Source organism: Oryx dammah, unplaced genomic scaffold (assembly GCF_014754425.2).
Source record: "Oryx dammah isolate SB20612 unplaced genomic scaffold, SCBI_Odam_1.1 HiC_scaffold_29, whole genome shotgun sequence".
Taxonomy (NCBI): Eukaryota; Metazoa; Chordata; class Mammalia; order Artiodactyla; family Bovidae; genus Oryx; species Oryx dammah.
The window spans coordinates 42,973,822-42,998,486 of record NW_024070213.1 but is presented as its reverse complement, the minus strand read 5'-3'; the positions used below and the strand labels follow the sequence as shown (position 1 = coordinate 42,998,486).

Genomic DNA, 24,665 nt, shown 5'->3' with positions numbered 1-24,665 from the left:
CAGAAGGGGCCCTGATCAGCCCCGATAGAGAATGCCAAAGCCAGCTTGTGACAGGCCTGCTCCAGCACGGCTTCCCAGCCTCTGGGCATTTCTCTCGACCTCCGTCCACTCCCGCCTCACCCCCTCCACCAACACCAATCTAGGGAGCCTAGAGTATGGGGTGGGGTGGTAGAATTGGCCCACCACACCTCCCTCCGCCCAGAAGCTTCCTTCCTGAAGCACGCGTGTGGGCTGAGGGAGACAACTGAACTCTGCATGGCATTCAGAGCGTTCCGACATACAGGGCGCACTTTTAAAATGAATCTGTTTTGTAACTAGAAATGCCTAAAGGCCTTGCTAGCATTTGTGATAAATCATGTAGGCTGGCTGGGAGGATTTTTCAAGAGCAGGGAAAGCACTAGCCCCTCAGAGCAGATCTGCACAAGAGAGAGGGGTGAGAACTTGGACCTGGTGAATCCTGCTCCAACAGCAGCCCAGTACAGGTAATTCCAGTGAGGGTTTTGTGAGCATTAACTGTGTGCTGGGCTATGTCCTTGGGATCGTAAGCATATTAATATTATCTCACCTTACCCACCCACCCATTTTACAGGTGAGGAAACTGAGACACAGAGAGGTTCTATAACTTGCCCCAGGCCACACAGCCAGGAATTGGTGGAGCCAGAATTAGAGCCCAGGTAGGCTGGCTCACTCAGATGGGCGCTGCCATTCAGCCTGAGAACGCTGGTGCCAGAACTGGGGAAAGGGGTCCAGGGCTTCCCAGGTAGCGAAGTTGTTAAAGAATCTGCCTGCCAGTGCAGGAGATGCAAGAGACTTGGGTTCTATCCCTGGGTCAGGAAGATCTCCTGGAGGATTTCATGGCCACCCACTCCAGTATTCTTGCCTGGAGAATCCCATGGACGGAGGAGCCAGGCTGGCTACAATCCATGGGGTTGCAAAGAATCCAGCACGACTGTGCACATACATACCCGCGAGGCAGCTGACTTTACATTTCTTCGCCCAAAGTGCAAAACCCACTGTTGTGCACCTCCTCCCGACCCTGTCCACACCCCAGCCCCCACTCTGGCCAGCCTGTGCCAACTATCTGCTCTGTCCTCCTCCTCCAGACTCCTACCTGGAAATCTCCTCCATGCTCAGAGCTCAGCTGGGAAAAAAACTCCGAGGGGTCTGGGATGTGACACTTGAGAACGTTCTTCAGCCTACAGAGGGGAGAGGAGGGAGGGAAGAAGGGTGAGAAGAGAAAGGAGCCCACAGTGTCCTGCCATGAGTCCCACAGCTCTGAGCGCCGGGCACAGTGCCTCACCACACACGTTATTTTGTCAATGTTGATTGCATGCCCAGTAAGGGAGGGTATTGTGCTGGGCACTGAGAACACAAGAAGAGTCAACAGAGGAGGTCCCTGCTCTTAAGGAGCTGACATTCTAATGGGGAGCCAGTCAATAAACCAAGTGTGAGAGCAGAAGGACGTGGGCGTGGGTGACCACAGGGAAGACCAGAGCAGAGCGAGCCACGAGGAGGGAGGCAAGAGAGAGGCCAGACTGTGGGCCTCCTGGTCAAGGCTGCCGTGGACAGTGGCTCAAGTTGTGCACTGCCCAAGGGTGCCTGGGTTTTTTTTTTTTTCCTTAAGGGGGAGGACTGATGGTGACTAGAAGCTGAATACCAGCCCGTGCACTGCTTGCCAAGCTGAGTGCTCCAGTGTCTGTGTGCATCCACTTCAAGATGTATGCCTCAAGACCCCAGGAAACCTGGCTGCTGCCCAGAAGTCCAGGCTCAGATCCCAAACTTCCTTCTGGTCTCTGACCACACCCACTTTCCTATACTCTCCATTCCTGGAATGCTCCTCCCTTGTTCCCACCCAAGGTCTCTGCACAGGCTTTTCCTCTGCCTGGGATGGACGAGCTCCTGACCCTTCCCTGCCTGGTTTGCTCCTCCTCCAGATTTCAATGCCATCATCACCTCCTAGGGGATGCTTACCCTGGTCACCCCTTAGCTGAGGCTCCCCTTCCTGTTGTCTACTTCTAGTACTTCTAGCACCTTCTTTCCTTCACCACCCTAATCTCATGTCATTATAAACCTGCGTGATAAATATCTTTCATCCCCCATGGGACAGTGAGTCCATGAAAATGTGACGACATGCCTGTGGCTGTGCTTACGTTCCCAGCGCTCAGCACCATACCTGGTTCTGAGCTGGTACTCGGCAAATAAAGGAAAGAACAAATGACTGGTCAGACCCATAATGACACCCCATCCCCCACCACAGGCAGCTGGCTCGTATACATATACATACTCAAGTCCTGAGCCTAATGCTCGGGGTAGAGTTCCCATGGGGTTCTCCCTGTGCCTCTCCTCTTGGGCTGGCCCCTTGGGCCTCCTTCTTTGGGAGGAAAGGCCAGATGTTAGGAAGGGAGGGCCCTTGGGATGGCAGAGGCAGCATTGGAGTGTCAGAACACGGGGCTCAGCCCAGAAGCTGACCTGGCCATGGGGGAAGTCATACCGAGACATGAAAGACGGGGAAGGGAGCATTCTCCTTACCATAGCCTGATGCACTGGAAGCTGCCCAGAAAGTAAACCAAGAGGACAAGACCAAAGAAACTGCCAACGCCCAAGAAGATGTGGATCAACCAAGGGAGAGGTGGGATCTTCTTTTTGGTTTCTGCCCAAGGGGTAGGAAGAGGAGAAGGGGAGGTGTTAAAGAAGTGTGCCCTGCCCCGAGTCACTGCAGCATCCCCCACCCATAACGTGGTGCTGAGGGAGAGGACGACCACTGACCCAAGACCTTTATAGGGTCCCAGCTGGTCCAGCAGGGCTGCTGTGTACCTGGCCGACATGGGGCATCGCATGCCTTCATCACAGCAGCCCTGCCATGGTACCATGCTACCCACTTCACAGACGAAGAAATAGGCTAACAGGTGAAAACAGCCCACCCCAGACCTTGGAAGAAACCAAAAGCTTGAGGTTAAATGGTAGAGAAAAAGGAAAGAGCCTCTCCACTAACTCACAAGGCCTCTGAGAAGTCCCACCCCATCACCAAATCCTTGTTCCCATCTGCAAAACTTGCCCACATTTCCCACCCTGCAGGTCACATCCAGTGAGCTAAAGATGGTCAAAGGGTGCTGAACATACCCCAAGACTGCCCCGCCAGTCCCTGCCTCCTGCCCAGGCTGCATCCCCACCTCAGCTCCCCATCAGTACCTGCAGGGACTGTCCTGAAGGCCAGGGGCTGGCTCCAGTGGCTCCAAACCTCACGGCTGCCTTGCTTGGGCTTGGCCCGCACCTGAAGCTCATATTCCATGCCTGGAGCGAGATTCTCCAGGGAGATCCATTGCTGGTTCTGCCTGAGGGTCAGTAGCGGGGCATCCTTGGGCAGAGACAGGGCTGTCAGACCAGAGGGGTCTGCACTGCCCCCTCACTTCCTGTGGCAGGGCTGGCTGAGAGTATGAGCAGAGCAGTGCCTTCCTTTATCCCTTCCAGCCCTCCACCCTGCACTGTCCCCCACTCCTACAGAAAGGCTCCCCAACTAGCCACTTGTAGGGGCCCCAGGAATCAGGGTCTTCCTGAACTCCTCCTCCTCTCTCAACTCCAGTATCCAAAGCCATCTGTCAATCAGCTGGTTCCACCTCCAGAACCTATTCTGGACCCTTGCCTCTTCCCTCCACTCCTTCCTCCTGCAGGTCTGAGCTCCCACGACCTCCGAGCCCCGTCCAAGGTCTCCCTCCTTCCCTGTGCCCCACACCCCTGGGCTCTGCTGCAGGCTCTTCTCCACTCAGCCGTAAGGAGGGGTTTCCCATAGACCTCTCCTTGCTCGGCGTCACCCTTTTTGCTTTTTTTCCAGCGTGCCAGACACACAGACTGTGTTTTGCCTTTGCAATGGTTTTTTCCTCTGCCTGGAAGACCCTCCCCAGATCCTCAAATAATCACCTCCTACTTGAGCCCCAGATCTCAGAAAGGCCTGGTCACATGAGTCTGAAGGAGCCTGGCCCAGGCCTTCTCAACTGTGTTATCACAATGAAATCTCATGAGAGTATGTAAAAACATCGCAGAGTCTGTTCCTATGCCCCATGCGAGTTTCCTCAGAGGCAGCTTGTCCGACTCTCCCTCCATTCTCGCCCCAGCATCCAGCACATAGTAGGTACTCAGGGAATGTTTGCTGAGTGAATGAGCGAATAAAGGAATGGGTAAGTGAACGAATAAGTGATCAACCTCCGTGACTTAGACCACACTGGATTTGAAGAGGGCACGGTGGCTGCCCAGGCCCTCTGAAATCTTCAGAGGGGGAGTGTGCTGCCTCTTAGCTTTGTAAATCTTGCCTAGAAACTGCCACTGGCAGGACCACTGGGGTGTCAGGGGACCTCAGAGGGACGGTGTTGGGGGGGCAGTTCCAAGGAGCAGCAGGGGTTGATTAGGGGCTTCTGTGGCTTTGCTGAGATGAAGGATGGATAGGGTGCCCAGGACAGGGAGGAGTTAGGGCAGGTGGGACGGAGCCAGGTACTCACCTCCCAGCTGTGGCCCGCAGACCTAGTCCGGACCTCAAACTCCACGACGTCTTGGATGTAGTGGGATACCTGGGAGATGGTCCAGGTTATGTTGCACCTATGGGTCTCTATGTGGACGACTTGGAGTGAGTGGGGTGGAACCAGACGAACTGGAGACAGGAGAGAGACAAAGGCAGACAGAACAAGCTTGGGGGGGTGCCACATGCTGATGCTGAGATGAGAAAGCTGAGCCGAGCTCCCACCTTCACCTCTCTACCTGGTATTCCTCCCTCCTGGTGCTCTCTTTTCACAGGGATCGGCAGGTCCCTGCTCAAACATCACCCATTCAGAGAAGCTTACCCCACCCACCCACCACTCTCTGTCCCCATCGCTTGTTTCATTTTTCTACATAGTACTTATCATCATCTGATATATTAGATATATACTTCTGATTCTTTATTCGTTTTCTGTCTGACCCACTAGACTGAGCTCTCTAAGGGCAAGGACTTGATCTCTGGAGTATCCTTGGTGCCTGGAACGTTACCCAGCATGTGGTGGGCACTTGATTAGATATCTGCAGAATGAATGAATCGAGGCAGCCTTTCTCTGCACTCAAATTTGATCAGAGATTTATCTGGATCATCTCATTTATTTAATTTAATTCTACTTTAGCAATCTTATATGATAATAAGATTGTAGGATTCTGAAGTTCAATTGATCTAAATTTTTATACTTCTGAGATTCTGTAGGACTCCACAAATGTTTATTGTGATATTTCTGTGTCTTGGCTTATAGATTCTTAAGCATGTTGTTGTGGTTGTTCCTTAGTCGTTAAGTCATGTCTGACTCTTTTCGACCCCATGGACTGTAACTCACCAGGTTCCTCTGTCAGTGGAATGTCTCAGGCAAGAATACTGGAGTGAATTACCATTTCCTTTTCCAGGGGATCTTCCCGATCCAGGAATCAAACCCACGTCTGCTGCATTGCAGGTGGATTCCTTACCTCTGAGCCACCACAGAAGCCCTACAGCAACTCTAGGCAGCAGGTAACTGGTTATCCCCACTTTACAGGTGAGGAAAGTGAGGCTCAGATATGTTAAATGATCTGCCAGTCAGATTACACTCAGTTAAAGTAGGGTTGCATTTAGAAACCCTGGATCTCACTCTATGCTCCCATCTCTTTCCTAGAGATGACCTCCAAGGTTGGAGATGGAGAAGGGGATAGGCTAGAGGTGGGGGAAGCCACTTAGTCATTCACCAACCTTCCCCCATCACCACCCAGATCAGCCCTGATGCTGAGTATTCAGAACAGAGATATAAGGATGGCAGAAGCTCTGCCCTCAGGAAACTCACAGCCCAATGAGGGAGACAGACCCATTATCAGGCAGCAAAGACCCAGAACATAAACACCCTGAAAGAGGAGGTACCAAGGGCTCCAGGAATCTGGGAAGGCCTCCTGGAGGAGGTGACTCCTCACTGAACTTGAAGCGTGAGTGACAATTTTGGGGGTGACAAGAGCCTTTCAAGAAGTGGGTCCATGATGTGCAAGTGTTTAGAGGCATGGAAGGGCAAGTTGAACCTGGAGAGCTGGCCCTTGCTGTGGCAGGAATATAAGCCACAAGAGGAGGCATGCTGGAAAAGGAAGCCAGGCCAAGTGGCCTTGAACACCAGGGTAAGTGTCCGGGACTTCATCCCAAGTTCAATGGGCAGTGAGTTGCTCAGATGGGGATGTAGAAGTTGATGGGGAGAGAGTAGAAACTAGAGAGGGAGACAGGGAGGGAGGTGGCTGCCCACCCCACACCAGCTCCACCCTGGAGTCCTTACTCACTGTAATCAAAGGGCTTGATATCCTGGGTCATCATCCTCCTCCACTTCCTGCCTTCAGAGCACATCACCGTCAATTTCATGACGTCCACTATGGTCAGTTTCTGAGACTGCATGGGAAGGAGGCTGGGGATGTAATTGCCAGTAGCTGGTATGGGGACGGAGAGGCTGCTGGGATGTGGATGGCAGGGGAAACCATGGCTGTAATAAGCTGGACCCCTCCCTGAGATCCTTCATCTAAGACACGGCTCGGCAAACTTTATGGAAAGGATCATAGTTAATATTTTTGACGCTGCAGGTCATATGATCTCTGTCAAAACTATTCAGTGTTGCCATTGTTGCTGTCCTGCAAAAGCAGCCATAAAAAAACAGGAGAGCAAATGGGTGTGGCTTTGTGCCAATAAAACTTAATATATAAAAGCAGACAGTAGGCAGGAGCATGAGTGGCTGACACCTCAATAACCTCGGATCCCTCCCGCCCGGGTCAGTTATCTGCTCTCCCTGGATGCTGCCTCCTTTCTCCTTTCTCCTACCTCCCCAGCCCAGGAAGCCCACTCTGCCGCAGCCCCTGACCACTGGGTATACTTGGGCCTCCATAAGAAAGATGCTCCTCTGCACCCACTGCCCCTCTGGCCACCCCTCTTAGCTCTGATGACTCACCTCTGGAGAATCTCCCAGGACCAGGTTGCATGCCCAGGATCCCGGCTTCACTCGTTGCAGCTCACAGGTGTGGTTCCAATTTTTTGTAGGAGAAAGCACCTCTCTTTGAAGAAAAAGAGGGACCCTTTCAGAGCTGGCCTCAGGAGGGTCCCCATGCAGCATTACTGATCTGATCCCAGCTCTATGCCAACCCCATCTGCCCCGCTTCCTTTTGTGAGGATCTCTCCCTCCCTCCTCATCTCAGTCAAGCCCCAGGGCAGCTAAAGTGATCCAGAAACAAATCCATTCAGGGCACATGGCCCTTCCCACGTAAAGCCCTCCAAATTCTCCCCATAGGGTGCAGATGATCCTTGACAGGCCCTCCAGAGCCCCTTAGAATCACCTGCCTGGGAGCCAAGGTCAAAGCCGCCCTGCTGGCTGCTACCAGCTGGATGTTTGGATCAGTGACCCTTCACCAGTTCCTTCCCAGCCAGCAGGTTCGTTCCCCCAGCCTCTCCCCAGGCCCCTGTCCCCACAGCTGCCCTAGGCATCTCACAAAATCCCAGGTTATTCAAAAACTTTGGGGAACCCCATTCGGTCCTCCTTGCCTCTAACATCGAGTCCATCCTCGGCGTATCAGGCGAGCAGCCCAGTGTCTCCAAACTACCTAGTCTGGCTCATGCCCAGCCTTGCTACTGCAGCCCGGATCACACACCCCACTGCAACTCAGGCTCCAGGAGTCTAAATATCTGACCCCCCAATTCTTCCAGACTCCTGTGACACCAGCAGTATGTGGGTCTTATTAGTCCAAAATTCTCAAAGTGCGGAGTTCTTGGAGTCTGATTTCAAGAGTGTAAAGCTCAGCATGATACGACCTCCATGTGGTTCTGTACATTTGCCCGTCAACCCCACACGCACCTCGGAGGCTGACGGCTGTGCAAGTAGCAGGTGGTGGCCTGCAGGCCCTCATCATGGTTCCAGACGCAGGAGACGTTGGCTCTCGAGTTATAGAAGCATGTGATGTTGGAAGCATATTCCCTGAAGATGCAGCGTGTGGGGCTGGCTGTAGGGCACCCATGGCCTTCAAGGGTTCGCCCGCCACTCCTGTCCCTACCAGGTGAGGAGATGCTCAGTCCTGGTGGGCAGAGAAAGGGTTCGTGGGTCCACTTCAAAGAGGACAAAACTGAGTCCCACAGCCCGCAAGGACCCCCAGACTGATCGAGGCAGGGCAGAGACAAGAAGACATTGTCTTCCTGGGATTCGGAGAGGCCCGTGGGTACAATGTAGATAGGATGGTCAAGGGAGAAGGTAGATACCCGGTCTCTGGTCCCATTGGCCCCATCCCCAACCTCCTGCCCCTGCTGATGGGGCTTCTGCCAAGAATCAGGGGTCTCAGAACAAGTTCTAGAAGGGCCTTGGCCTCCCTCCTGAGGGAAAGTCCAGCTCTGCAGATGCCAGGGTCCTCACCGTTCACTGCTGTAGATGCCTGAGAGATGGCCAGGGGCAAGAGGAGGACGAGGAGCGACAGACAGCAGGACAGAGCCGGAGCCGCCATCACATCCACGGGTGGGGGCTGGGGAAGGGAGCCCTGGATGGAGGAAGAAGGGGAGAGGGCACGAGTGAGCAGCCAGCCACCTCCTCCCCCACCCACGAGACAGGCTGGGCACTGCCCTCCCGAGGTGCACCCGTCGGCTCCCCACCATGCCAGCCTCAGGGCCTTTGCACCTGCGCATCCCTCTGCCCCACACATGCTCTTTCCTTTCCTTTCAAGATTCAGGGACCCATGTTGTCATTGCTGAAAGGATTCTCTAGCATGTCCAACCTTGTTCAAATGTTAGGGAAAATAAGGCCCAGAAAGAGGAAAGACCTGCTTACATCCACATAGAGAGGCCAGCACAGAGCTGGAATTAGAACGTTACCTCCTCTCTACCCAGCTGCCCCCTTAACCACACCAAAACCATTTGTCGAGAGGTTCCTCTATGCCAGGCTCTATTTTAATTAAACCTTTAACCATGGCAATCAGGGTATCTACTGGAGATACACTCATTATTCCCGTTTTCAGATGAGAAACTGAGGTGCAGAGAGATGAAACAAATTACCCAAGGTCTCACAGCTCATAATAGGCAGCTGTGGAATCGGAGCCAAGGAACACTGCCTGGAGCCCAGTAAATCGTGCTGATTACCTCATAACAATACCTCATAGTAATTCTAGAGGAGGTGAGTGCAGTGGGGAATGGGGACTAAGCCCTCACACTGTGCTAGGGTTTCGTGTGCACCAGCTCATCTAACGGAGAAGGCAATGGCAGCCCACTCCAGGACTCTTGCCTGGAAAATCCCATGGACGGAGGAGCCTGGTGGGCTGCAGTCCATGAGGTCACCAAGAGTCGGACACGACTGAGCGACTTCACTTTCACTTTTCACTTTCATGAACTGGAGAAGGAAATGGCGGCCCACTCCCAGTGTTCTTGCCTGGAGAATCCCAGGGACTGGGAAACCTGGTGGGCTGCCATCTATGGGGTCGCACAGAGTCGGACATGACTGAAGCAACTTGCAGCAGCAACAGCAGCTCATCTAATCTGCCAGCAGCAGGGGCTGGGAGCATGTATTGTCTCCTTACTCAGATGAGGAGGCCAAGGCTCTAAGCCATGAGCCCAACCAAGGTCACATCACAGAAGCAGAGCTGGATTTCCAACCCCGGACTGCACCCTGAGGCCCATTCCCTCTCATCATTCTGCCCCACACAGACTGTCCCAGAGGTAGGGCCCACAGCTTCCCCTCCCTGGGGAGTCAAACCCTGGCAGGGGCAGCAAGTATCTGACCTGGTTGTGGAGAAGGGCCCAAACAGTTACCCGGGGGCACCTCCTTGCCTGGCCCACTGTCTCCCCAGGGCAATGCTCCCAGGATGGAGCTATTTGCCTCTTTCTTTGGATCCTCCAACCCGCGATAGCACAGAGCACAGGGCTGGGACCCCAGAGCCTGGGGAGCCCAAGAAAGCAGCTCCAACAAGCCCCTGGTGCCCTGTCTTTGTGGATCATAGCCCTGGGGCCCCCCAGAAGGAGTTGCCTAGGGCCAGACCTCCACCAGCAGGGTCACCCTAGGCCCAGGACAAGATCTGGCACAGAGCCTCTGTATGAGAAGAGAAGGGTAGAGGCAAAGGTGTGCAAGATTACAGGAAGGTCAGGGCCAAACCACAGCCCCAGCCTACGTGAGTCGGGCAGGAGAAGCATCATCATCTAGAATGAGTTCCCGCCACTCATAGCCAAAAGGGTGCAGCGGAACCCCGAGAGGGCAAAGAGCAAGGAGGATGGGATGAGGAGGGCTCCCAACAGTCTCTGGGGCTGCCCCCTCCTGCAGAGGAGGAGAGAGAGTCTCAGGTCAGTTAAGAAACCTGCTCAAGCTCGCAGAGGAATGATGAGGCCCAGCCTCAGGGAGGACAAGTGGGATCTCTGAGTCCCCAGCTGGCTCCATCCTGGATTCTCACACACACCTGTGCCCTGCCCTTCATGACTGCACAGCCGAGCACACTCACGAACTCATTAGGTCCCCACCTCGCCCTGGGAATGTGTGTTGTTATCCCCATTTGATAGGTGTCAAGACTGTCAGAGCTGCCCAAGGAACTGGATTTTAACGCAGGTTATCTGATGTCAAGTTAGAGGAGGATAATGATGATGGTGATGGTGATGGAGCTGATAATGACGGTGATGGTGATGGAGTTGATAATGACGGTGATGGTGATGGAGTTGATAATGACGGTGATGGTGATGGTGGTCGTGATGATAGTGGTCCTGATAACTAATGCTCAGCCCTCACTCTGCTCAGCACTGTCCTTAGCACTTTCAGATATTACCTCATTCAAAGCTCACAGCAACCCTATGAGTAGATACTGTTATGACTCCTTTTCTCAGATGAGGAAACTAAGGCCCTTGTAAGCCTCTTGGGCTGGAGTTGGGATTTGAACCCAGTCAGTGTAGCCTGAGGCTCTGCCAGGGCTAATATCATGGGATGTGGGGTACCGAGAGGCTGGGGGAGGGTTTGAAGCAGGGGCTCGGTAGTCTGAGTCACATCCCACCTGACCTCTGAAGCAGGGGCTCCATCTCCCCTTGGCTTCTCCGGCCAACCCCTCCTCTTCCACTCTAGGACTCCCTCTTGCTGTTTAAGTCTGGGAGCATCTCCCCAGCTGGGTGTGGGATGCTGGCCTTGGGGGAAGAAAGGGGACCCTTGGGGGTGGCTCCACCCCTTAGGTGTTCCAAATACAGTTCAGGGTGGGAGGCCTCAGCCCCCAGGAGTGGAGGGAAACCCTGACCTGCAGGGAGTTCTACCCCCTTTGGGGGCACCTGGAGACCCTCCTGACCTGCTGGGTCACACACACAAGTAAGGGACAACAAAGATGAACTCAAGCTCAGGAGTCCAGCCTCCAGCCCAGGGCTCCCAGAAACCTCCCAGAACACCCACTTCATAGCCAGGTCTCAGAGGGGCCCCTCTCCTTTTCCCTCACCCCACAGCCTCCTGAGGTACCCTTTACACAGGGGCACATCCCCAGTGCAGGCCACATCTCTCCCACCCACACTCCACACCCTCTCTGGGCACCCAGCACATCTGAGTCTCAGCCAGCCTTCCCCTTCCCAGGCCTCAAACCTCCTTTTCCACTCCTCTCGGGGGACCCAGCACAGGGCCTGGGAAAGCCCCTCATCCCAGAGTAGCTCCTGGCCTCCCACAGGGAGAGTTGGGAGGGAGGGAAAGACTAGAATCCGAAGCCAGAGACATGGGAACAGGGCCTGCCCCAGCCCTGGGGGATTCTAAGATAAGCCTGGGGGCAAGGGCTGAGAGAAGGCAGATCAGGCAGAAACTTCTGGTGGGTCTGAGTCAGAGCTGAAAGAAATCCCCGTAATCACCTCCAGCCCCCTGGCTGGTGGCAGGGGTCAGGAGGGAAGCTTCAGCTACCTGGGGACCAGGCCAGGCAGGGCCAGGGCAGCGTGGGTCTTACCTGGCTGGGACATGGAGCTGCGATGCTCTGTCTCTGCTTCTCTCTGCGGCTGGGACCGCAGCCATCTCCCCAGGGCCGGGCTCCAGCTCCCTCGGCCCAGGTAGTAGACGGCTGATGGTGAGCAGGCAGAGACTAAAACCCCAGGGCCAGCCCACTTCCTGTGCAGAGGATGGAGGGGGTAAGGCCTGGGGGTGGGAAGGCGGGGGAGATCTGACTGGTTAGAAAGCCTGAAACTCCTGCAGCACCAGGGGCCAGATAAAGATCTCCCTCCTCCGGGGGGGGCGGCGGGGGTGGGGGGGGGGGGGGGGGGGGCGCACTGTGGGTGTTGCGGCAGCAGGCGCGCGTGTACACCGTGGCACACATGCCGTCTCTCACTCTCAAATAGGTGCCACGCTGCACACAAGAGCCTATGGGGACAAGGCCCCTTCTTTTCCCTCTCATGCCACCCCCACCCCATCTCACAGGCCGCCTCAAGCCTCTGACACCTTCATCCAGTCACACACATGTCCACTAACACCCAGGCCTCACTCAAACCCGTCCCTTTAGGTGTACCCCAGCCATGGAATGAGACACCCCAACTCCCTCAGACATCCTTTCTCACTCAGCCTTCCAAGAAGCCCCTGACTCAGTTTAGCATTCAGGGGTAACTATTTGGGGGGCCTTTGCAAACAATTGCAATCAAATTGGCCACTTATTGAACATTCTAGAACCTTCCTCTGCCTCTCAAGTCATGGTTTAAAATCTGCTTTCTCCTCCTTTCCTTGGCAGAGAGAATCAGTTCCAGGCTTTTTCTTTTTTTTAATACCAAGCAGTTACAGACCCCCTGTTTGGGAAGGTGCATGTCCACCTATATCCAGTGTCACAGGCCTAGGGACCCCGTGACGTTCCATCCAGTGTCAGAAGAAGCAACTCTGCTGTCTCTTTATTCTAAACTGCCTGCCTCGGGGAAGGTTTTCCTGTGAGCTGCCATCTCTTTCACCACCGGGAATGGGGTGAGCAGGACGGGGAATAAAAAGAGCAGCTCTGCAGAAGTTTCTGTCAGCAGAGAAGTGAGAAAACAGAGTTGAAGACCCTGAGAGACAAGCAGGCCAACTCCCTTCTGAGCAGGAGGCAGGAGCTAGTGTGGCCGAGAAGAAGACCAGATTCGAGGCTCCTGGAAGCTGAGTGACCCGCCCGCCTGTGCTCCCCTGTCCACGCCTGTAGAATGAGGGGTGGCTGTTCCTGCGGGGCTGTCAGGAGGACCGAGCAGCAGGAGGGCGTGAGTCTCTCACCTGGTGACCCCCTGGAGTGGGCCCTCAAGAAGCCCATCTTCCCCCTCCCCTAGAGCAAGTCTTCTGACTGCAGGAGAGAGTGACAAACATGAGCACCACAAAGATGAGGATGACAGCCGAGATTTATTAAGGCTAGAATAGTTCTGGAAGCTTCTCAGGAAACGAGGGATGCTGATTCTCCCAGGGAGGAAAGCTGGCTCAGGAAAGGAGGGGAAGTCTGCTTTTTGCTGTAGACTTTTTTATACCACGTGCATGTATTTCCTGTCCCCAAACTCGTGAATCCATATATGAAGAAAAATCCAAGGAAGACAAATACCACATGATATCACTTATATGGACTCTAAAATATGACACAAATGACCCTATCTATGAAAAACAGAAACAGACTCCTAGACATAGAAAATAGACGCGAAGTTGCCAAGGGGGAGGTGGGAAGAGGAGGCAGGGATTGGGAGCTTGGGGTTAGCAGAACTTGCAAACTCTTACATGTAGAATGGATAAATAACCAGGTCCTACTGTACTGCACTCTACAGAGAACTATATCCAATCCCCTGGAATCAACCTAATGGAAAAGAATATAAAAAAGAATGTATATGGGTGTATAACTGAGTTTGCTATACAGCAGAAATCAACAACATTGCAAATTAACTATGAAAGTGAAAGTGTTAGTTTCTCAGTCATGTCTGACTCTTTCCAACTCCATGGACTGTAGCCCACCAGCCTCCTCTGCCCATGGAATTCTCCAGGCAAGAATACTGGAGTGGGTTGCCACTCCCTTCTCCAGTGGATCTTCCCAACACAGGGATCGAACTCAGATCTCTTGCATTGCAGGCAGGTTCTTCACTGTCTGAGCCACACTTCAGTTTAAAAAAAGAAAGCTAAAATCCATCTGCAGGTGAAGGCATAAACTGTGGACCCAACTTTGTCCATGCTCAGGCATGGCTGCCGTCAGCAAGCATGCCAAGCACCCCACCTCCACCCCCACCCGCTGTGTACACACTGATGCCCACCTGGCTGATTCCATGCTCCCTGCAGAGCTAATGCCTTCCTTCCCATTTTACAGGCAAGTAAACTGAGGCTCACTGGTCACCCAACCAGAATGCAGCAGGACCGGGATTAGAACCACAGTCTGTCTGACAGAAGACATCAGATTCTCTCTGAGATGACCTGAAGAGGAATCCAGAAACTTCTCCAGTGGCAGGGGCCTGACAGAGCCTTCTCAGGCCTGCCCAGACCTTGGTCTCAGGAGTTTGGGGGTTACATCCAGCCTCCTCCAGCCATCCCCCTTCTGTCCCAGCACCCAATATACAAAGCCCCTTAAACCCTGTCCTGCGCCTTCCATGCTGTGTCCTCAGGGTCCCACTGTGAACCAACTTCCCTGCACCCTTGGCTCTCATGGACAGAGCTGTGGCTCCTGCCTGGGGACCCCACTTTCACAGGAGCCGTGGGGCATGTGTATTTGGGCTCTTCTGGCTTCTGTGTCCTTTGTGACCATGACATTTCCACCCATCACAGGGCTGCCTCTTCTGGAGATGCCAGACCCTGTGCTCACCTCAGCCGTGGCCTCTACCAAATGCTCCCTCCCCCTTCCTCTGTGCTTCAGCTCCCAGGTAACTTCAGGGCCTCATAGCAGCCTTCAGACTCCTGCACCATCTTCTCCCCAGGGACCCTCCACTGACTCCACATTGCAGCCCAGGTCCACCCTGGGACCCCGTCATCACCCTGACTTGTGCCAGCCAGACCCCCTTGCGGCCACCACCCCTTCCACTCTGCAACAATGTCCCAGTTTGCATTGAGTCCAGCTGTGTCTGTCAAAAGAGAACTGAAGAGCGTAACAGGACCCTAAAGTAAGAGAGCAAGTTACTTTTCTTTCACATAAAAGCCATCCAGGGACTTCCCAGGTGCTCCAGTGGTTAAGGGTCTCCCATTCAGTGTGGGGGACACGGTCAGGGCAGTAAAGATTCCACACACCACGGAGCAACTAGGCCATGTCCTGCAGCTACTGAGCCCAAGTGCCACAACTAAGACCCGACTCAGACAAATAAACAACTAACCATTTTCTTAAAAGTCGTCAGAGGAAGGCTATTGAGGGCTGGTGGAGGGGCCCTATGATGACATCAGAATCCTCAGCTCACTTCCTCTTGCTACTGGGGCATCCCCAATATCTTTCTTCTATCTCGTGGACCAAGAGAGCAGTTTAAGCTCCATCCATCACACATGCATTCCTGCAGTTGGACAATGGAGGAAGAAGCAAAGAAGGACATCCTCTGCCAAGTAAGGACCTTTCGCCAAAGTTGCCCTAGACACTTCTAACTTACCTCCCATTGGCTATAACTGAGTCACATGACCATTTGTTCGCATTCCACCATGAGTCGCCTGGTTCATCAGCCATTCCAGCACCAGCCCTGAGCAACTCATGTCTCACGCAAATCATGACATTCACATAGAAAGTGATTTCCTGTTCCTGTTCCTCACCAGCAAGGCTCCAGGGGAAGCAGCTGTCCAGCTCTGCCTGAGGCAGTTTCCAGAACACAGGCGTTTCAGGGCTAAAACTAGGACAGAGCTGGCCACCCCACTGCCAGCCCACTCTTCCAGACTAACTCAACTGGATGATTTAAAACTGATTCTTCCCGGAACCCCCACCCCAGCCTGATTGGACCCAATATACACATCACTTGCTTATTTCGGGTCGTGACTTTCTGTTCAGGTGTCTGCACTGGGAGTTGCCTGAGAACAGGGACCATGTTTGATTCACCCAGACTGTCCCAGAGCCTCGAAAATGACCTGACACACAGAGGTGTCAAGCTGCAGGGAAGGAAGGAGAAAAAGGAAAAGGAAGAGAACGGAGGTTTCCAAATCTCTAATGCGCGAAAGGACCCAGAAGTGGCAGATCAGAAACAACGCAGAGAATGTCCATATTGGAAGCTTCAGGAGGCTTGCCAGGGCTTCCCTGGTGGCTTGATGGGAAAGAGTCCACTTGCCAGGGAGCACCGAGGCAGTCCCTGGTCTGGGCAGATCCCACCTGCTGCAGGGCAACTAAGCCCGCTTGCCACCGCTGTCAAGCCTGTGCTCCAGAGCCCGGGAGCCACACTACTGAAGCCCGTGCTCCTCAACAAGAGAAATCACTGCAGTGAGAAACCTACGCAGCATAATTAGAGAAAAGGCAGCAACAAGGACCCAGCAAAGCCAAAAACAAACAAATAAAATTCTTTTAAAAAAAAAAAAAAGGAAGAGACAGTTGTCTACAGAGGAGCTACCCACGTCTGAGGTCAGGGGCGGCGGCCGGGAGGAGCTACCCCGCGTCCAAGGCCAGTGGCAGCCTAGAGGAGCTACCCCGCGTCCGAGGCCAGTGGCGGCTGAGAGGAGCTACCCCGCATCCGAGGTCAGGGACGGTCGGGAGAAGCCACCTCGCGCCTGAGGCCAGGGGCGGTGACCCTGAGGAGCCACCCTGAGCCCGCAGCTGGAAGGAGCCATTCACGCCCGAAGCCAGGGCCCGCACCCCGGGAGGAGCAACCCGAGGAGCAGTGGCTGCAGGCGCAGGACGGCCTAGAGGAGCTATCCCAGGTTGAAGGTCAGAAACGGTGGCGGTAAGGAGATACCCCTCATCCAAAGTAAGGAGCAGCCATGAAGAGATACCCCCACGTCCAAGGTAACAGAAACCCAAGTAAGATGGTAGGTGTTGCAAGACGGCATCAGAGGGCAGACACACTGAAACCATACTCACAGAAAACTAGTCAATCTAATCACACTAGGACCACAGCCTTGTCTAACTCAATAAAACCAAGCCATGCCTGCGGGGCAACCCAAGACGGGCGGGTCATGGTGGAGAGGTCTGACAGAACGTGGTCCACTGGAGAAGGGAATGGCAAGCCACTTCAGTATTCTTGCCTTGAGAACCCCATGAACAGTATAAAAAGGCAATATGATAGGATACCAAAAGAGGAACTCCCCAGGTCATTAGGTGCCCAATATGCTACTGGATATCACAGGAGAAATAAATACAGAAAGAACGAAGGGATGGAGCCAAAGCAAAAACAATACCCAGTTGTGGATGTGACTGGTGACAGAAGCAAGGTCCGATGCTGTAAAGAGCAATATTGCATAGGAACCTGGAATGTCAGGTCCATGAATCAAGGCAAACTGGAAGTGGTCAAACAAGAAATGGCAAGGGTGAACGTCGACATTCTAGGAATCAGTGAACTAAAATGGACTGGAATGGGCGAATTTAACTCAGATGACCATTATATCTACTACTGCGGGCAGGAATCCCTCAGAAGAAATGGAGTGGCTATCATGGTCAACAAGAGAGTCCGAAATGCAGTACTTGGATGCAATCTCAAAAACGACAGAATGATCTCTGTTCGTCTCCAAGGCAAACCATTCAATATCACAGTTATCCAAGTCTATGCCCCAACCAGTAACGCTGAAGAAGCTGAAGTTGAATGGTTTTATGAAGACCTACAAGACCTTTTAGAACTAACACCCCAAAAAGATGTCCTTTTCATTATAGGGGACTGGAATGCAAAAGTAGGAAGTCAAGAAACACCTGGAGTAACAGGCAAATTTGGCCTTGGAATGCGGAATGAAGCAGGGCAAAGACTAATAGAGTTTTGCCAAGAAAATGCACTGGTCATAGCAAACACCCTCTTCCAACAACACAAGAGAAGACTCTACACATGGACATCACCAGATGGTCAACACAGAAATAAGATTGATTATATTCTTTGCAGCCAAAGATGGAGAAGCTCTATACAGTCAGCAAAAACAAGACCAGCAGCTGACTGTGGCTCAGATCATGAACTCCTTATTGCCAAACTCAGACTTAAATTGAAGAAAGTAGGGAACACCGGTAGACCATTCAGGTATGACCTAAATCAAATCCCTTATGATTATACAGTGGAAGTGAGAAATAGATTTAAGGGCCTAGATCTGATAGATAGAGTGCCTGATGAACTAAGGACTGAGGTTCGTGACACTGTACAGGAGACAGGGATCAAGACCATCCCCATGGAAAAGAAATGCAAAAAAGCAAAATGGCTGTCTGGGGAGGCCTTACAAATAGCTGTGAAGAGAAGAGAGGCGAAAAGCAAAGGAGAAAAGGAAGATATAGGCATCTAAATGCAGAGTTCCAAAGAATAGCAAGAAGAGATAAGAAAGCCTTCTTCAGCAATCAGTGCAAAGAAAGAGGAAAACAACAGATTGGAAAGACTAGAGATCTCTTCAAGAAAATTAGAGATACCAAGGGAACATTTCATGCAAAAATGGGCTCGATAAAGGACAGAAACGGTCTGGACCTAACAGAAGCAGAAGATGTTAAGAAGAGGTGGCAAGAATACATGGAAGAACTGTACAAAAAAGACCTTCACGACCCAGATAGTCATGATGATGTGATCACTAATCTAGAACCAGACATCTTGGAATGTGAAGTCAAGTGGGCCTTAGAAAGCATCACTACGAACAAAGCTAGTGGAGGTGATGGAATTCCAACTGAGCTGTTTCAAATCCTGAAAGATGATGCTGTGAAAGTGCTGCACTCAATATGCCAGCAAATTTGGAAAACTGAGCAGTGGCCACAGGACTGGAAAAGGTCAGTTTTCATTCCAATTCCAAAGAAAGGCAATGCCAAAGAATGCTCAAACTACCGGACAACTGCACTCATCTCACATGCTAGTAAAGTAATGCTCAAAATTCTCCAAGCCAGGCTTCAGCAATATGTGAACCGTGAACTTCCAGATGTTCAAGCTAGTCTTAGAAAAGGCAGAGGAACCAGAGATCAAATTACCAACATCCACTGGATCATGGAAAAAGCGAGAGAGTTCCAGAAAAACATCTATTTCTGCTCCATTGACTATGCCAAAGCCTTTAACTGTGTGGATCACAAGAAACTGTGGAAAATTCTGAAAGAGATGGGAATACCAGACCACCTGACCTGCCTCTTGAGAAATCTGTATGCAGGTCAGGAAGCAACAGTTAGAACTGGACATGGAACAACAGACTGTTTCCAAATAGGAAAAGGAGTCCATCAAGGCTGTATATTGTCACCCTGCTTATTTAACTCATATGCAGAGCTCATCATGAGAAACGCTGGGCTGGAAGAAACACAAGCTGGGCTCAAGATTGCCAGGAGAAATATCAATAACTTCAGATATGCAGATGACACCACCCTTATGGCAGAAAGTGAAAAGGAGCTAAAAAGCCTCTTGATGAAAGTGAAAGAGGAGAGCGGAAAAGTTGGCCTAAAGCTCAACATTCAGAAAACGAAGATCATGGCATCTGGTCCCATCACTTCATGGGAAATAGATGGGGAAACAGTGGAAACAGTGTCAGACTTTATTTTTGGGGGCTCCAGAATCACTGCAGATGGTGACTGCAGCCATGAAATTAAAAGACGCTTACTCCTTGGAAGAAAAGTTATGACCAACCTAGATAGCATATTCAAAAGCAGAGACATTACTTTGCCAACTAAGGTCCATCTAGTCAAGGCTATGGTTTTTCCTGTGGTCATGTATGGATGTGAGAGTTGGACTGTGAAGAAGGCTGAGCGCCGAAGAATTGATGCTTTTGAACTGCGGTGTTGGAGAAGACTCTTGAGAGTCCCTTGGACTGCAAGGAGATCCAACCAGTCCATTCTGAAGGAGATCAGCCCTGGGATTTCTTTGGAAGGAATGATGCTAAAGCTGAAACTCCAGTACTTTGGCCACCTCATGAGAAGAGTTGACTCATTGGAAAAGACTCTGATGCTGGGAGGGATTGTGGGCAGGAGGAGAGGGCGACGACAGAGGATGAGATGGCTGGATGGCATCACGGACTCGATAGACGTGAGTTTGAGTAAACTCCGGGAATTGGTGATGGACAGGGAAGCCTGGCGTGCTGCGATTCATGGGGTCGCAAAGAGCTGGACACGACTGAGCGACTGAAATGAACTGAACTGAACTGATGTGGAACAATCCCCAGGATGTGCCAGTGGGTGAAAACAAGCCAAGTCCAGTTCGAAGTGTGCAGTGGAAGGGTGTAACTGCATGAGCGTGTGACTGTGAGAGGACATGTGCCAGGGTGTGGGTGTGTGTTTGTGAGGGTGTGTGTGTGTGTGTGTGGGTGGTAGGTGTGAGTGCCTGATGGCTGTAGGGTGAGTCTGTCTGTGTGTGAGAGGGTGTGCGTGTGTGAGGGGGAGTGGGGTGTGTGCTTGTTGTGCATTTGTGAGAATGTGTGTGCAACTGAGTGTCTGTTGTGTGTGTGTGTGTGTGTCTGTGAGCTGGCAGGTACAGGCACCGGGTTGTTCTGGAACTAATTCTGAGGGACTGAATTTACCTCAGGGAGGGAGCTGGGAGACCCAAGAAGCAGTGGAGGGTGGGGAATATTTCCTGAATAACCTTTGGTAACTTTTGAACTTTGTTTCATGGGAACATAATACCTATTTAAGAAAATGAATAAAATAGGAATCAGAATTAAACTGTAAAAGCCTGGGACCTTTGGTGGAGGCTGAGGTTCTCCTCCAGGGTCACCAGACACCAGACCTCCTGCTGCTGCTGCTGCTAAGTCGCGTCAGTTGTGTCCGACTCTGTGCGACCCCACAGACGGCAGCCCACCAGGCTCCCCCGTCCCTGGGATTCTCCAGGAAAGAACTCTGGAGTGGGTTGCCATTTCTTGCTCCAATGCAGGGAAGTGGAAAGTGAAAAATGAAAGTGAAGTCGCTCAGTCCTGTCTGACTCTTAGCGACCCCATGGACTACAGCCCACCAGGCTCCTCCACCCATGGGGTTTTCCAGGCAAGAGCACTGGGGTGGGGTGCCATTGCCTTCTCTGAGACCTCCTGCTACTCCTGTTTAATTCCAGCCTCTACAGAGGAACGCTGGGGTCACCTCCCTGTGCCGATGGTGCCTAGGAAGGGAAGCGTTTTGTCCACAGTCACACCACTCCTCACCGCTGTCTCCTGACTGCCAGGCCAGAGTCCTGCTATGGGGACAGTCAGGAAAGCTCTGAGGACACTTTGACAGCTCCCACAATGGTTTCCCTCCCTTTCCCGTGAGAAACAGGTAGAAAAAAGATCTTTTCACTTATTCTTATTCTTAAGAGGTTTCACCAAGATCTGTGATCTTTCTCAGAAGACAATCTAGGTGTTGCAGCGAGGAAAGAGGACGTGTGATGTTTGCAAAGTGTCTGTGAGAAGTTCCTCTCTATCTAGAGGTTATGCTTACTTGCTTTTCTTTTCTGGGTGTTTTTATTAAGGAATGGCAAAACATTTAAATGTCCCTTCGCTTAGATTGTCCCCAGCTGTCAGTACTGTCTACAGTGTCTGCTTGGAGGTGAGCAGTAAACAGGGTCAGAAGCTCACCCAGCTCTGGAATGATGGCCCCAGTCAAGCCTGGCCACAGGGGTGGGAACCCTAGATGGCTGCCTCCACCCCGAGAACGGGAACTCTGAACTCCTCTGAGCAGTGAAGATGCCTGCTTCAGGCTGTAGGCAGGGGCAAGGTGAGGCAGATCTGGCTACCACCTGGCCCAGGATCATACAGAGAGACTGTGAAACCTTCCCCTGGCCCTTGATTCTTGGCATCCTGGTATGTGGGTCTCATTGCCACCTCAAGGATCTAAACAAGGTGGGACTGAGAGAAGAGAGGCAACCATATTTTGGCAGATTCTGAAACTACCACAATGAGGGCATAGAAAAGACCATGAGTCTCCTTCAGAACAAAGGGGCTGAACTGAGCCAGATGAGGGGGCGCTCTGGGCAAGTGCAAAGCCACGAAAGGTGTTGGGCCAGCATCGAGGATTCATGGAGAAGGGCCCCTCTGGGTGGCACTCTGGGAAGCATGCTGGTGGGAGGAGGCCCTGTCCTTACTCCCCCACACCTGCAGCTCGAAGCTTTGCCAGCTGTGTGCTCCTACAGAGGCTCCACCAAGTTTAAAACAGGCTTCTCTTGACATCATTTTTACTCACTCAGGTTCACAGGCCCACTCGAGGGCCACCCCAGCTGTATTGTAGAGATATCAGGGATCAAGTAGAGTTTTCGGACAATCGGCATTTCGCTAAAATACATCCAACTCCCTTGGCCTCCCAACATCAAAGACTTTTCTTTGGGTGAGGGAGGTGGCCTTGTCTCCCCCTCACTGTGGGTTTGGGTTGGGGACCCCAACTCAGATGAAACAGGGGCCAGACAGGAACCCATGCTTGAGGCTGGCAGGAGGAGACCATGGTAAACTGGGGTCTCCATTGCTGTGGGATGGCAGATGGGAACGACGGCTCAATACTGCCAGGAAATTCTCAATTTTCATAAAAAGCAGAAAACTGAGAATTGTTTTTTTAAACGTGAAATTCTCTTACTTAATATAATGGTCATTTATTTTAACTTCAACCCACAGCAAGACACCCACCACCAGGCCTGCCCCAGAGAGAACACACTGCCAGCCACGAGGTGTGAGGAAGCCGACTTTAGGAGGGAGGAGTGGGGCTGACGGCTGACAAGGACCCTCTGTTGGGGATGTTTCTTCTTAGGTACTGGCCGGATATTTATTTTTCATCGTGGTCACACTGCAGCTTTGCAAACCTTTCCTGTGTTTGTGGTGTTTACCTCTTTAGGAGCCCTGGGTCCCAAGCAACAAGCTCAAGCTTTACTTTCTCGGTCTCCCTTGCAGCGGGGGCAGTGAGCACGTGATCGGGCTCACCCATTCAGGAGTGTCTGCTGCAAACCTCCCTCTGGATGGGAGCCAGGGATGCGGGTTAGGAGGCAGAGAACTCCAGGAGGCTGGTGAGGGTGACAACAGAGCATTTCAGAAACTGTACCCCTCCAAGCCTGGTTTATAGAGATTCTTGAGCTGCAGAAGATCCTGAACCAAATGCTTTCCTAACGAAAGCGGCCAGGTGGGGTCTTTGGTTTGCATTTGATATTCCTGACTGACACAGGCGCTTTGAAGCCAGGCAGGGTGGACAGTCACTTAGCATGCAGATTAAGACTCAAAATCATCTTTAATTTCTAGCCCCCCACCCCATCCCAGGCTTGGTGGCTCAGACAGTCAAGAATCCACCTGCAATGCGGGAGACCCAGGTTTCATCCCTGGGTTGGGAAGATCCCCTGGAGAAGGGAATGGCAACCCACTCCAGTATTTTCACCTGGGAAATTTCATGGACAGAGGAACCTGGTGGGCTGCAGTCCATGGGGTTGCAAAGAGTTGGGTGATGGCAAAGTGGGAACCAAGTGAGAGGGCACAAGAGGAGTGTGTCTGTTGGGGTTTTCTCTCTGCTGGGGCCCTTGGAATAAAATCTGTGTTGTAATGCGGATCTGATGTCCAGGCGTGAGCACTAGCTCTTGAGGGCAAAACAGGGGGGTTTAAGACAAAAACCTGCCTTGTGTTCTCCAGTTGTAGGTGACTCTAGAGAGGCAGTCACAGCTGGATGTCCTCCTAGCCAATTCCATGATTGAATGCCTGGGAGGCCCATGCACACTCAGTGAGCTGGCTGACATCAAATCTCTCTCACTGACTGGTTTCCACTTTGGGTGCTGGTTAATAAAGAGACAGCCTACCGGAGGCCCCCATGTTTGGTGGGTGGCTGGTTTCGCTTTCAGGATGAGTTAGACTCAGCCCGTTGTGAATCCTCCCACTGCACAGAGTCACAAACCCACCCTGACTTGTCTGAACCAGATCAGCACATGCTCTGTTTACCAATTCCTCCTTCCCTGGGGAAGGCCTGCACCCCCTCATCCCTACCCGGAGGGAGTTTCTACCACGTGCCAGGGGTTCTGGGCAGGGCCAGGGCATGTGTGAGGGTGGCAGGGAGCCTCGAGCACTGGCTGACCCCCTTCCACATTCATGCGCCTCCTCACACTCTGCCCAGCAGTCAAACCACCAACACCCCCACCCAACACCGGGCTGGAGCTGAGAACACATGTATCTTCGCTATGATTCTGCTTCATTTCAGTCCTGTCCCCCCTCCCAGGCCAGGGCGCCTTCCAGGGGACACAGGCTGGGAATTCAGGGACCTGGGTTTGAGTTCCAGCAGCGGCCCCAACCCCTGAGTCACACGTCCTCCCCTGGGGTAATCACCATTCTAGGGCTGCAGACCACGGGAACAGGCTGTGGCTAACTCAGGCAATACAGAAATGAAAGGATCTGGAGTGGTTCCCAAGACCAAGACCTCAGCGGAGCAGATTCCAGACCAGCTGCAGGGACCTGGCTGCGAAGATGCCTTCAAGGCACCAAACTCCAGCTGTCTCCTAGCCCCATTCCACTCCTCTTCAAAGAGTACCATTGGCTATGATGAGGTCAAATGGCCACCCCTTGGCTGGAGAGGTTGGGTGGGGTACTTTGATTGACAGCTTGACCAAGATGTCGTCTAATGCAGAAGGTTAATCTCCAAAGATAAATGAGTGATGTTACCAGAAACAGGGGGCCAGATGATGCTGAATAAGCAAGAACCAAAAGGGTCAGACCACTCCTCTTTGGGCCCAGCCTCCCAGCCCTACAAGGACAGGATCAGGTCAGACA

At 52.4% G+C, this 24,665-nt stretch overlaps 1 protein-coding gene across 1 annotated transcript in view; it reads right to left on the bottom strand.

The window, feature by feature from the left end:
- The window catches only part of LOC120858560 (interleukin-2 receptor subunit beta-like), a 42,736-nt gene that overhangs the window by 5,147 nt on the left and 12,924 nt on the right, over positions 1–24,665 (bottom strand). The window contains exons 3-8 of the mRNA XM_040234693.1: positions 6,954–7,056; positions 6,298–6,403; positions 4,491–4,639; positions 3,190–3,355; positions 2,530–2,650; positions 1,112–1,196 (exon numbers count right to left, since the gene is read on the bottom strand). Coding sequence (XP_040090627.1) covers positions 1,112–1,196; positions 2,530–2,650; positions 3,190–3,355; positions 4,491–4,639; positions 6,298–6,403; positions 6,954–7,056 — 730 coding nt within the window. The remainder of the gene's footprint in view (positions 1–1,111; positions 1,197–2,529; positions 2,651–3,189; positions 3,356–4,490; positions 4,640–6,297; positions 6,404–6,953; positions 7,057–24,665) is intronic.